General features: G+C 39.9%; 1 protein-coding gene across 1 annotated transcript in view; it reads left to right on the top strand.

The window, feature by feature from the left end:
• Positions 1-12,353, top strand: part of LOC137003062 (60 kDa lysophospholipase-like) — a 40,398-nt gene extending 28,045 nt beyond the window's left edge. The window contains exons 11-14 of the mRNA XM_067363085.1: positions 9,801-9,920; positions 11,142-11,237; positions 11,497-11,660; positions 12,281-12,353. Of these exons, the coding sequence (XP_067219186.1) occupies positions 9,801-9,920; positions 11,142-11,237; positions 11,497-11,660; positions 12,281-12,353 (453 nt within the window). The remainder of the gene's footprint in view (positions 1-9,800; positions 9,921-11,141; positions 11,238-11,496; positions 11,661-12,280) is intronic.
• Positions 12,354-14,827: the final 2,474 nt, after the last annotated feature.

The following is a 14,827-nucleotide window of genomic DNA, read 5'->3' as shown; positions in this document are numbered from 1 at the left end:
GCCGCGCATGAGCTGTTGTAAAAGCTCCTACAAACACGTTTATGTCACGAGTCTGTCGAACATCCCCTTTTGGAGGTCGATGTTGGACTAGAGCAACGTCGTCCGAGACGAAAGTAAAATAAGTCAGCGTGTCGGTTTCACCAAAAACAATTCTGGTGAAATCTTCAGGGTCGTTCACAAGCTCAGTATAAGCCAGATTTTCGCGCATGGAGAACCTCCCCCATAAACTATTCAGCAATAATTTATTGATAGCCCTCTGCGCGGGGTTGTGACTGATCTTTTCAGGATCTAGGCGAATACCCTCTTTTTCATGATATTCGCGTATATAAGCCTCTTTGTCGGCATCAGTGACAACATTTGCCGGGTAACCAGACGCTTGTTGCTTCAGACATAAAAACGTCTTTACGTAGTCACAAAATAATGTGTCTGACTGTTGCGGGAAATGCCAAACCTCTTCAATCGTGGCAATAACGTAACCCTTCTCAATCGCTTTCAAAAGCTCGATGCTGACCCAACACCCCGTGAGCGCTCTCTCTTCATCAGTGTGGGCACAGTCTGTTGTCTGGTTTTGAGCATGTGCACATTTACCGCACAATGGAAACATCAGTTTACCGCAGCATCTGTACGGGAGAACCGGGTGTAACAATTTACGAGGCGGATAAACTTTAGCTTTGATGATTCCGTAATAATTTTCGATCGGTTCAAAATCTTTGAAAATAATTTGAGGGTGTCCGATCGGATAGGTTTTCCTAGCCTGACAGAAAGGATATAAGCTCGTAAAATCTACGTAACTTATTCTCTCGCCCTCAACCACTTTGTGATACAGTTTAAAAGCGTTAGTTCGACCACCAAACAGCGCCTCTCTCGGTTTCAGTCTCTCGGGCGCTGAATAAGTACTCATAAATTCCTTCACAGAAGGATCAGACCGCTTCATTTCCTCCCATTCGCATTCCCAAAGAACCTCGATTTTCAAACCATAGGCATTCTGTAGAATTTCAACTTTTTCGTCAAACTGTCTCCTGAGTTCCCCATAAGGTACCCCTGACATAGGATGTCGCTGATGGGGTTCAAAGCGGCACGAATGTCCATGGTGAAGGCAACCATTAAATTCAAACCCGTATCTCGATTCTCCCTCTTCGTAGAACCCATCTAAAAAGTAACGACCGATTGACACCTCACCGTGATTGACTGCGTGGTGAATGTCAATGTTTCGAGTCTTTTTTACATACTCGAGCCATTCGATCGACGCGTTTGAGTAAGTCTTACTCTGGCAGACGTAAGCATTATTATGCGTCAGAGCTAGCGTATCTTTCTCGAGATAATGGGTTTTGAAGACAGCCATGCAACAGCCGGCAAGCGTCGTCGAGTTGAAGGGATCGAGCCCTGTACATTCAATGAACGCCTCTCGGTATTTCATGCATGCCTCACGCAGTAAGACGACATCATTTACACCGTAGTCATACAACTCCTTCCTGAAATCGAAGATTTCACCCTTAACGCTATTGTACCATGCATCAAACTTTACCTGATCTTTATCAGACATGTTTCCATAGTTGTAGAACTTTTTGTCGGGGTACATCCCCCGGTATTTAGCATTTTCCGGTCTATTGAAAAGATGCGGAAAATACCCTTTTTCTCGTGTAGTTAAATTGAGTGCCGCGGGCATCTTAGACAGGGCCATCGGTATGAACGCGTAGCTATCGATGTATCGCTGGCTATATTCTTCGTCGTACATGAAGATTAATTTACATCCTTGCATTATAACATCGAGAGTGAGCCCAGCCTTGCAAAAATACTCCAGAATTAGAAAGGAGTCAAATCTGGACGCATAATGAGCTATGAAGCAGCATCCCTCGTATCGAGGTTGTCTAAACCGGGCGATTAGTTTCGCTATACAGTCAGGTCCTTTGGCTACAAATTTCTCACCTTTAAAAGTGATGGCGCAGACAAAATTCGCTTGATGTCGATCATTTACATATTGCGTTTCAAAGTCGTAAAAAATGTATTTATTGCAAGGGTCCTTGGGTGGAATGGGTTGTATGAAGCAATTGTGCAACCCCTGGTCAGACAAATCTTCGTTACAATGCACGCATCGATGGACTGCACATTCGTGCTTTTTGGTCTGACCTGTGACTACATATCGCCTATTGCATAGCTTGCAATATTTTATAACGTCGCACGCAGGATTTTCAGCCCCCGGGGGCTGGGTTTTTTTATGCATTTCATAACAGTAACCCGACTTACAAAACCGCAAACAATCGCCGCAGTGCACTGCTTTTTTAGGATGATAACAACATTCCCCATCAAAACACACGTTGCAGATGCGTTTGCAATGATGGTCTCTACGATTCGAGTAACCCTTGTAGCAGAATTCACACACGTAATCGGCTCCGATGAACGCAGTCAAATTCAGAATCATATAGAAATGATTATTTTGCAAATAAAGACATACTGTTTTAGGGTGGGGGGTCATCGTGATTTTTGTATGTTTCTAAGCCCCCCGCGCTCGTCCTGTAAAAAACCACTATTTTAATGTCTAGAAGGGATTCAAAAGCCCGTATGTTGTCGAATCCAATTTGTTTTTGAATTGAGAAGCCGGCGCTGTTATGGATGGTCGCCGCAGTTCTTTCTAACTCATTCTTGGGTAATTGTGGATTGAGAAAACGTGCTAGACAGATAGAGAAGCATAAGTTGTTTGAAACGTTTGTCGGACAAAATAGCGACATTGTTTTCCGTTTGATGACCTGATCCAGAGCTAAATCTGTAAGTTTACGACGATGCCCTCCTCCTTGTCGATTCATGGCTACATTAGCTTCGATTTCGACAGAATCATCTGACATCAATCTATCGCTACTCTGTAAAACCTTTGCGATTTGGTCGGTAAATATGTTGACGGAGTAATTATTTCCATCTGTTAAAACAGCAGAAACGGGTGATTTTAGCGTAGGGGCTGAAAGGGTTAAATTGATTACACATGCTTCGCCACCAATATCTCGAGCATGGGAGACTATTTCGTCAAAAGCATCGTGCAAAAAAATGTGGTACGCCGCCAAATCTGTAGAGTTAATCTCCCTCAGATTCATGAGCCGTCGCAATTGCACACTATTGAAACGCGGTCGCGGTAAAACATTATAGCCGTTAATCAGGCCACCCTCCCGAATCAGCGTATCAATGTCTGAACGCGGTAGCGCCGACGTACCCGCAGGTTGATCGGATGATATTGTATTGCTTGCTGATCCGACAGCATCTGTAGGGAGAGCCGCAATGCTAGACGACGGCTGCTGATTGTTATCAATAGTGTCCCCATTAAACATTGCTCCACGACTATTATTTAACCCCCCGCCGTCTTGTATTATGTTTAATAATTCCTGTAACTGTTCTGACAAATTAATATTTGGATACCATTCAATTGCTGCTTCTAAACGTTCCAAATTTGAAGTCTGAGGCACCGCATCGTCATTGATAAAAGACGTTTCTATAGGGCCTGGATACATGTCTAGCAAATGCTGCAAACTATCACACATGTTTTGGGTACTCACGGTTTGTGTTTCAAGCAGACTTTGTAACACGTCTGAGAGAGTTTGGTCTGGATGACTGATATGTTGCGCAGCTAGGGAAAAACAGTTCTCTGTATCCATTTTAATTTTTAATTTTTTAGATCAAAAGTAAACAAACAGAATATGTAATATCGCAAAATGATAAAGATAAAACATCGGAAACAAGCATTCAAAGCAGAAAGGTAGACATCATAGCATAACGGTTGAGAATAAAGAAACCGCATTTACATGTATAATCAAAACGCAACAAATACTGATAAACCGTGATGCATTACGAATCACGTGCGTGTATCTATCTTCGTTGGAGTGCTGTGACTATGGCGCTAAGCAGACTCACAATTAATTGTCTCTCTCGCATCTGTTCAATTTCTGATCTTTCAACTCGGGCATAATGCGCGTCAGCATTTCTCTGCATTCTTTGGATAATGTCTATTATTTCATGCAGTCCGGTGCCGTGGCCATCAAGCCTATTGTGCAGTGCGCTAAATTCTACTGCTGATCTCTCGTTTTCCTCCTGACGACGAGCTTCCAACAAGTCCAGTCTGTGGTGAAGAAATCCTATCTCCCGTGCAGTTCTGGCACGTTCCTCAGCAGCTCTGGCACGCTCCTCAGCAGCTCTGGCACGCTCCTCCGCTGCTCTGGCACGCTCCTCAGCAGCGCTGTTACGTTCTTCGGTTAAGACACCGGCTAAATTGTTAAAAGCAGCAGCGAGTGTGTCGGCACCCTCGTTATTCAGAGGAGTATCCCCTCGCTCTTCTTCTTGTTGGTCCTCTTCTCCTTCGTCGTCACCCTCTTCCCCTTCAGACGCTTCGCGAAATGAATACGGAGTTTGTCTACCTCTCACTGTCCACGGATCGTCTCGATCACTGGTAAAAGATGAAGAGTCCCACTCTTTCACTTGCGATTCCGTCCACGTCAGCGGGTCGTCAGCGGGTCCAACACGGATATCTGTTTAGAAATATAAACCAAAACTCAAATTAAAGTTTGGCACATACACATATTAATTGCACATACAGCATTTTGACTAGTGCCATGTATTCTTTATAAACACACCATTTTAAATGAATGGAATATTAATTTGAAATAATGTTAACTCTAAACTTACCAGAATTTATTTCTTCATTGGACGCCTGACTCGATCCGCTCACACGACGCCTCTTCTTTGGAGGGACTGTTGAGCGAGGTCCCGGTTGTTCCCTAGCTTCCAACGGTAGATCTACCGCGCCGCTGCTGGATATTATTTGTTCCTGTTGCGGTGGTGTTTGGTAAAAATTAATGTTTGAGGTCCGTCTCCTATCCCTTGACGCCTCGCTTGTGGTGGGTTCGTCTTCAAAATCGTCCGTGGTAAGGTCAACGAAGCCAGGAAGAGTGACCAAGGCGGCTAATTCTATTAAAAATAAAATTTAAAAAGACAGATTTTAGCACGAAAACGAATAAAATGCCCCAAATAAAATCTGTAGAAAACAGTATTATTTTACCGTCGTCCGAGCTACTGAAAAATAAAATTGTACATATTGTATACAATTATAAACATCAAAATTGTGTAAACATTTGAAAAACAGCTTTGCATAAATATGAACTTACAGCGGTCAATGGCCTCGAATGCTCTCTGTTCAGCATTTGAAACTATAAAAGATACAGCAAACACATGATTTAGTAATCACATTTACATAGCACGGATACCCTGAAGAACCACCGCCGCCAACTCTGAGGGCAAAAACGTTTCTAGTGATGGCAAATACACATGCTTCTGTATACAGCCTTTAATGCTGCAGCACCACGCCCCGGCAGAAGTGATGGGTGGGGTGAATTCTCGGATGATACATTTTTAGGCATATTAGTGGTAACTAAGCATGTATGCACGACAAAACGGATCAAATTACATATACCGTTTCTCAGATCAGTCATGTCAATATAATATCCAATTTAATAACACTAGTCTTAAAATAATGAAAGGATCAATTTTATTAAAAGATTGATAATTAAGATTTAAATAAATAAATTCAAAGATTAATGAAATAGGAAAAAAATAAATAAATAAAAAAGGTATATATTAATGAAATGAAATATAATTAATATTCAAAATTCAAAGATTAGTGACATAGGAAAAATAAATAAAAATTAAAAATTATGATTTAAATATAATTAATATTCAAAGATTAATGAAATAGGCAAAAATAAATATAATTAATATTCAAAGATTAATGAAATAGGCAAAAATAAATAAATGAAATAGGCGATATAAAATTATGATTTAAATAATTAATATTTCAAAATTCAGAGATTAATAGAATATACAATTTTTTTTTTTAAATTATGAAATAGGATTAAATTTAAAAAAAAAAAAATGAAGATTTAAAAACAAATTCATGAATTTAATTAATGAAAAATTAAGAATTTAAAGACGTAATCAATCATATGTATCGACATGAATGGAGATCCAATAAAACAGTCATATACATTGAACCACTAATACATGAAACAGTAAAACATAAGGCAAAACCTGCAGAAATACAGACATCATCATGTAACCGGAACAAACAAAGATGGTCTTCATAAACAAAGACGACGTCCATAAACAATGTTAAAAGCAACTACCGACAAACAAAGATGGCTTCCATAAACAATGTTAAAAGCAACTACCAACAAACAAAGATGGCTTCCATAAACAATGTTAAAAGCACCTACCGACAAACAAAGATGGCTTCCATAAACAATGTTAAAAGCACCTACCGGAACCCTCTTGATGACGCAATCGGAAAACCCAACATGGCGGAACAAAGGCTTCCATAAACAATGTTAAAAGCAACTACCGGAACCCTCTTGATGACGCAATCGGAAAACCCAACATGGCGGAACAAATATGGCGTTACCCATGTGTTGACAACAACAGACATGATGAATTGGTAGGTAATAGCGAGAAAAACATTGCAGATTCACCACGCTTAAAGAACCAAACAACCACAATTTAAAATGCAAACCAGCAATAGCAGCATAAATTTGAAGAGATTTTGTCTTACCTAGGCCGTTCGCCGCTGAAAAAGGAAGGTACATTAACGCGCAAGCAAACGCTTAGAACAATGGAAACCACGTTACACGATCCATAAAAGGAAGCCACAAACAAACGCAAACGCTTAGAACAATGGAAGTCACGTTACACGATCCATAAAAACAACAATTTGTCCCCAAAAGGTGAACAAAATACATTATCCGCAATTTAAAAATAGAAGTTACATATATTATGGACGTAAACAAACCATTTTCAACATACTGAGCCACAAACGCTAGAGCAAATGTTTAAGGACCAGACAAATTTCAAATTAAATAATCAGTTACATGAAACGCAGACTCGGCATTGCACACACAAAAGCAGCATTTTAACAAAAGGACGTCGCATTAACCGTAAACCATTTGTCCCCAATCTTATCGACATACGCTTAGAACAATGGAAATCGCGTTACACGACCCATAAAAATAACAATTTGCTCCAAAAGGTGAACAAAATACATTATCCGTAATTTAAAAATAAGAGTTGCATATATTATGGCCATAACCAATTTCGACGTAGCCTACTGAACCACAAACGAATTAAAAAAATAAGCAGTTGCATGAAAAGCATCGCAAACACAAAAGAAACATTCCAAGCAGCAACCGACTTAACGCTTTGTAAACACAAACAAAAGAGACAATTTAACACACGACGCTCAAATAAAGGCCAAACAAAGGACCACATTATCCGAAATTTTAACGTTTCAACTCCAAACCACCCACATATTTTAACGTATAAACATAATTACACAGTTTGCACACACACGCAAATAAAATGACTCAATTAAAGCACGTGATGGATAAAACAATGAACCGCTTTCAGCGTTTAAAAATTAACATTAGCAAATATACGTGCTGCAAATAAATTACCACGCGAAAAAGTTTGAAGATATAAATGGCTTACCTCGGTCGGTCATCGCTGGTGGATATCACTGAAGAAAAGCGTTCCAGATAAATCCAAAATAACTTTTTCCTGGTGAAATAAAGGCCTGCTTATTTATATGCATTCAGGGCGCGTTGGGCGGGGTATGGGTGGGTAGGGATGACGTAGCTTGCCTCAGGTAGGGTAATACTAGCATGCATCTTAAAATTATGTTTTAAAATATTCTGTTTAACACGCGACCAACTAGAACGGTTTAAATAAATCGCTGCTAGAATATTATACGTATCATTTTTAATTAGAATTGCTTTTCCTTTTATGTAGCGTAACATGACGTGTCGCGATAACCAGATGGCGCCATTGCTCTATTTTACTCGCGGAGTAAGAACTCTGAGGAAAATAAAATAATGCGTATATTGAATTAAGTTTGATATGTTTAACACGTCGATTTTACATCAACTTATGGTCATATTTGGTACGTCTATTTTATTCAAAGACTCTTGGCTGAATACTGCTGTTGGGTATTTACAGTTCTTCATATTTCATGCCACAAGGGGATAGCAATAGCCTTAGGGGAATCACAGCAGCGCGTCTGCCTCATTGCACCACCGTGGCGTCGCCACAGCAGTGGGTCAAAGCCGCTTTTCACAGTGTTCACTCAGAAGAACAATGACCGTGTTATGGCAGCTTTAAGCTATGACTGAAATTTTAAAGTTAATTAAAAAGACCATTCGTAGCCTAAAGGTATGAGAATTCATCAATGACCATTGTTTGCAAGGATGTTCTCGGAGTGAAATTAAAGTCAAAAGTGCTTTTCCCGCAGTTCTCCGTAAAGGTGCGATATTTTATAAATTTATTTTATAATCTTTGGAGATATGAATGTTTTTCACTTTTGAGATGTGCGTGCGAGCGTGTGTGTGTGTGTGTGTGTGTGTGTGTGTGTGTGTGTGTGTGTGTATGTGTGTGTGTGTGTGTGTGTGAGTGTGTGTGCGTGTGTGTGTGCGTGTGTGTGTGTGTGTGTGTGTGTGTGTGTGTGTGAGAGAGAGAGAGAGAGAGAGAGAGAGAGAGTCAGTGAGAGATTTTTAGATTTCAGTATAAACTAAAAGCAAAATGTTTTTAGATTTTTTTTACTTACCAAAGCTTTGCAAAACATTGTGCCTTGGTCCACATTTTGGGTGTTTTATGTTTGAAGCTAAAAGCAACTGTTAACCCAGCATCATTGCCGGAGGAAAACATCCTCTATGATTTTATATTTTAATTAAAATATAATAATCAGGCTCAGTAAATTTAGCAAGTGTTTTTATTATTCAGTCTGCTAGAAACTTTGAGATACAAATGTTTTTCACTTTTGAGTCTTATGCATAGCGTTGTGTCTGTGGCTGTATGGCAGTGTGTGTGTGTGTGTGTGTGTGTGTATTCTATTTTATAAAATGTACCATGTTTATTCTTTTGTTAGTTTGATCTGCCTGTTTCTTCATTAAAATCTTATTTATTTCATTTGCACAGAGAGGAAGAGATGTGACCCCCTCCCTTTTGACCCCCTCCCCTCCCCTCCCCTCTCCCTGTGAGCTGGAATGCTGATGTCTGCTCAACACATGTGACCCTCAACCCCGGAAATCATCCCTAAGGATGTACAATTTGCACTGTCAAAGTTAAACAATTATCAATTTGTCCCACATCATTAATGACCTACAGGTCAACATCTGAGGTATTTCAAAAATCCCGGGAATCAATGGACACATTCACACCCCATGTCAAAGGTCAACCTTGGAGGGAGGGGTAATATCCCGAGGGCTAATATCATAATTCATAAGGTCATAAAGGTCATAAAGGTCATAAAGGTCAGGTCAAAGGTCATCAATCAAATAAAAGTGACAGGTCGTCCAGGGTAATCACTACTGGAGTGCCCTTGAGGGCCACCAGGGGGCACTCCACTCCATCACAGACTGTTACCATCCCATCTATATTCTCCAGCATCCTTTGCCCCGTATCAGCACTGATTGTCTGCAGCTGTTTCACATTAGTTTGTTATCCTTGTCTATAAAAAGCCTGGTTCATGCACTTACTCTTCGCAAAGCATTGTAAGTTTTATGTTACACTGCAACTCTAAGCCCTGGAATCCTGGTTTCCATTGTCTTGGTTTTGATCTAATTCCTGTTTGCCTTAATTTTGCCTGTGTTTTCTGGATTCCCTGTCAACCTGGTGTCTATTTGGATTGTTTACCCTGTGTATGAGCTCTCGCATGTTTACTGGATTTCGTAACTGCTTGTTGTTGATATTTGAAAACCTGTTCAAACCTGTTATTTGTTCGTAAGATGCTAAGACGTGATCTGCGTGGTGAGATGACCGCTGACCTGGACGGAGCAAAGCTTTCTCTCCGCGACAGTCGCTTTATTCAGGTCTTGGCCAAGTCCCTCAATGTTAGCTGTAAAGAGGTAATGTAACTCTCACTTTTCTGTTTCTAACTTTGTTTTGCACTTTAAACAAACAGGGGTGTGTGATAAATGAACAAAGAAATAAAAATAAATAAATGAAATCCCAGTTTTTCTTATTCATTGAATAAAAGTAAGAATTTGACATAAAACATCATGTATACATCTAATAATAGCCCATTTAAAATCAATTTAAATGTAAAAGTTCATTTTTGTCACTGCTGTAAATTTACCACTGCACAGAATATGAAGAATATTTTTGGTTAGTCAGCTGTCCATGACAGTCCTAAACCAGCCAAGTTACAAAAGCACTCAGCTAAATATCGTCCAATTACTGTTTTCAGCAAAATCCCCCATTCACAAATCCTCCTCTGTGGCCTCATGGGATAGTAAAGTGTCCATCGAATGTGCACTTCAGAATCTCTTTTAAGTAGTTGGCCATGATGGTCGCCTTTTTTCCAACTACTATGTATTTGGATATACAGTACTACTCATGGCTTACTGTTTTCACGTACTATATAGTAGGGAAGTATTTGATTTCAGATGCAGTGACCTGTTCTTATAAATGGGTCATTGAATCATTCACTCATTCAAAATCACTGAATCATTTTGTAATGAAACTGCTGTGTTTTGTACAGTGTACATAAGGAGCTTTCACACCGGAGGAAGGTTTTCATAGTTATAACTTTTGGAAGTACCGGCTTTTCTTCGCACTGCAGGAATGATTTTAATTACAGGAACTCCTTTTGGGGGGACTAAATTAGCTCCTACTTCAGAGTAAGGTCAAACCCAGCACTATAGGAACTACCAGTGACGTAAGTGTATGCTGATTGGCTGAACGTATGCCATACTGTACATACTTACTCCACAGGTTACGTATACTTTTACTCCCTAACACACAGAAAGCTAATTTTAACGGCATTTATCTGCAGCATCGTGTTCTTCTCTCAGTTTTGGTGATATGTAGCATTGAAAGTTGTTGTAGGAGATTTTGTCTCTTAGCCCTCCTTTTTGCTCTTTTAGTCACATAACTTATATGTACGTCTACATAATAAAATGGCTCTAGGGGAAAATTCAGTTCAGGGATCACCCTGGAGGCTAGTTCCTATAACGGAGTTCCTATAACTACCTGGTGCGAAAGCCCCTATATAGTGTTCACTCCTACTCAGGTTTGGTGCACTGTATTTTAATGTAAACTATGATGATGCAATGAAGCATTCACAGGAGCTTGACGCCATACGAGATGCATTAACTCCCACTCTGGTCTGTGCTGCTGCTAAGATTGGAGACACTGACACTTTAGAGGCCATAAGGGAAATGGTAAGATATTGATACCTCTTTGGACACCCATTTTTGATTAACACTACCTGTAAAAAGCAGAATCAAATAAATGCAGCCTAGTCCAAACTTTTTACAGTTTGTAATAGTGTATGCCTGCAACTTTTTTGTTATTGAATATTTTTTTATTATATTAAAAATGGTCCAGGAGCATACAAACATGTCAGCTGTGCTGGTTTGCAGTATTAAATGCAGTCTAGCAAATCAAGATACTGGTTATGATTCATATCTTTCTATATAGGGCTCTGACTTGAACACGGCAGACTATGATGGCCGCTCTCCTCTCCACGTCGCTGCATGTGAGGGGCATCTGAATGTGGTGGAGTATCTGCTAAATGAACGGGCCGATGTCGATGCCATAGATCGCTTTGGTCATACACCACTTCACAATGCTGAACACCTCAGGTAGTACTGGTTTAAGTGTCCAAATGCTTTTTGGGTCCACAAAAGGTAATTGGCATAATTTCAAAGTTTTGACTCAACTATTTGCTGCATAATTTAAACAGACAGTCTTTAAGGCGATCTAGACCACTGGTTTTAAACTTTGGCTTGCAAACCATCAATGAGTCACAGCAAGTCTGTTCTGATGCAACTCGCCACGTAATCATTCATAGTTAGCATTGCATTTACTCACCCTCATTTCAAAACAATAGCTTTTCCCCAATTCAGAATCACAACTAATTATAAATAATAATTGACGATCTTTACAAGATAACTGAATCAACATTAAACACTGAACTGATAAGTGTAATAATCAAACATATTGTTTAAAAAAAATCCACTTGTTCTATCCTTCGTGGCAGAGGGAAAGAAGGACGCATTAGTAGGCCACATTCAAAGGAGCCTTCATATTGAGATTGCCTTCGTCATGCTGCTGACACATTTGGCCTTCGAAAGATGCAGCCTCTGAATTGGGACACAACGCTAATATGGCCTTCTTTCTTCCATAAAACCCAAAAGGTGACTTGTAAGGTGAAGTCAATTAAATACATGTGACTCTATATGTCATTTTTCTTTGTCTGTAGGCATGAGGACGTTGTTGAATTGCTAAAGAGGAATCAAGGTCATTTTTCCCAGGAGGACATGGATGATGCTTGAAGCAGGTCTCATTTGCATACACACATATACAGAATACAGAAAAAATTATTTGATGCCTTCAGCGACATTTTATTCTTATAACTGTATGAATACAAGAGATTATTTGATGCATTCAGTGTTGCATTGGCTATAAAGGATGTTTCCTGTAAACCAGGAGTGTCCAAACTTTGTCCTGGAGGGCCACTGTCCTGCAGAGTTTAGCTCCAACTTTCCTCAACACACCTGCCTGAAAGTTTCTAGAATGCCAAGTGAGATCTTAGCTGTGTTTTACTCTCATTCACTATTCCCTACTTTACTCCACTAATATATAATGTATTTGAAGCAGAGAAAGAAAACGAGCCAGCGAAGGGAAGGGAGACGTGGCAATTCATCCGGCATGACCCTCACAGTGAATTATGAGTACATCAGTTGTACACTCGTTATTGCGGTGCATTGTGGGATTGAAGGTGTGCACTCGATAACATCCACTGTGGTTTCGGAGACCACTACAAACAGCTGTCCCCTCAAATAGTGTCTTATTTAAGAGTATAGGGGACAATTTCAGTCACAGCCCTTGATTAGATGGTTTAGGTGTGTTTGTGTTTGAGCTTTGCAGGACAGTGGCCCTCCAGGAGCAGGATTGGACACCCCTACTATACATTTTTATTAATGGGCTTTTCTCACATTTTGCCACTAGACATGTGGAGGATGAGTTCTTACAGGCATCTCAGTACCAAACTCCGGTAGGTAACAAACTCTAATATATTATTTATATATATATTGGGTCACCCCTCCAAATCATTGAATTCAGGTGTTCCAGTCACTTTCATGGCCACAGGTGTATAAATCAAACACTAGGCATGTAGACTGCTTCTACAAACATTAGTGAAAGAATGGGTCGCTCTCAGGAGCTCAGTGAATTCACCAGTGCAAGTCCATTTGTGAAATTTCCTCACTACTAAATATTCCACTGTCAGCTGTTAGTGTTATTATAACAAAGTGGAAGCAATTGGGAACAACAGCAGCAACTCAGCCACAAAATGTTAGGCCATGTAAAATCACAGAGCGGGGTCAGCGCATGCTGAGGCTCACAGTGGGCAGACGTCACCATCTTTCTGCAGAGTCAATAGCTACAGATCTTTGTGTGTCCTTCAGATGAGCTCAAGAACAGTGCGTAGAGCTTCATGGAATGGGTTTCCATGGCCGAGCAGCTGATCCAAGCCTTACATCACCAAATTCCTAAGAGAAGTTTAAATTCAACACACATTTGACAATAAAGAATTTTCAAGAGAATACATTATGATATACACATTGGAAATGAAAGATAAGTAGTGTGCTGTTAACTGACCTGGCTAAGTATAGCCTAGATTTTATGATATAATCAGTCACATGGATTCCAAAAGAAAAAGTGTGGAAAGCACGGCCGCACCGCATTCTCCACCTGTTTCACAAGCGCTTGTGCTCACGTCTGTCATTGCTATGCAACCATGACCTGCTTTCCACGATGACGAGGAAGGGGTGCCCCCACCCCGTGACTATCCGCCATTTGTCCAACAAACAAACCAGGTGTAGTAGACTAAAATCAGCGATTAACTTGAAAAATGGTGAAAAGGTTCTTGAGTGGGACTTGCAATGCAGACAGCAGGTACTCAAAAAGATATACATGAGACCAAAGACATGGGTGCAGAAACCACTTTATTAGTTTTATTTACTTTACTATATTAATATTTTATTACTGAATGTGACGTTCACGGCCATCCTTAGTGGGTTAAAAAGTGGTGACGATTATAGGGGCCCTCATTGCCCGGGGCCCACACTAAAGCCAGTAGTTATGCTTAGGGTGACCAAACATCCTGTTTTCCCAGGACATGTCCTGTTTTCATGTCCTGTCCTGGCTGTCCTGGTTGTTTTTTATAAAATGATGAAAATGTCCTGGTTGTCATTGGGCCATTAAATTGAGATTGAAATTTTCCGTTTCTGAGATATTAATATCATTAATATCATTAATATCAATGTAGTTTTGCAGACATGTTCGATTGCACGTGCAACTGAGAATATTAGTTCACATTGTGTATCAAGACATTAGTGGATTATTCTATAAATGTAACTATTCTCAGCGTCGCGGCTGACTTACGCCTAAACTACAGTTGTTTACTTCTAGGTAACAGTTTATAATGTTTTCATTAGTATGCACGATTTGTGCAGTCGTCTGTAACTGAATAACAGATACTTTGTGTAACAGCAGAGCAACCTTCAGCTATCATCTACAATGCTCTTCCTTTGTACCTTGACATGTAACAGCTGATCGGCCTATATACATTTCTTTTTAACTTTCATGCATTTGTTGCATTTGTTAAGCAACAAAAAACTGCTGGGAAAGATCAGCTGTACAACAAAATATAGATGGGCAAACAAGGAGGATGAGGAAGAAAAACAGGATGAAGAGGAAAACGAGGATGAAGAAGAAAAGTATTAGAAAAATAAATAATAAATAA

This window comes from Chanodichthys erythropterus, chromosome 3 (assembly GCF_024489055.1).
Source record: "Chanodichthys erythropterus isolate Z2021 chromosome 3, ASM2448905v1, whole genome shotgun sequence".
In the NCBI taxonomy this organism is placed as follows: Eukaryota; Metazoa; Chordata; class Actinopteri; order Cypriniformes; family Xenocyprididae; genus Chanodichthys; species Chanodichthys erythropterus.
Note: the sequence above shows the minus strand (reverse complement) of the source record. Positions and strands in the feature narration are given on the sequence as shown.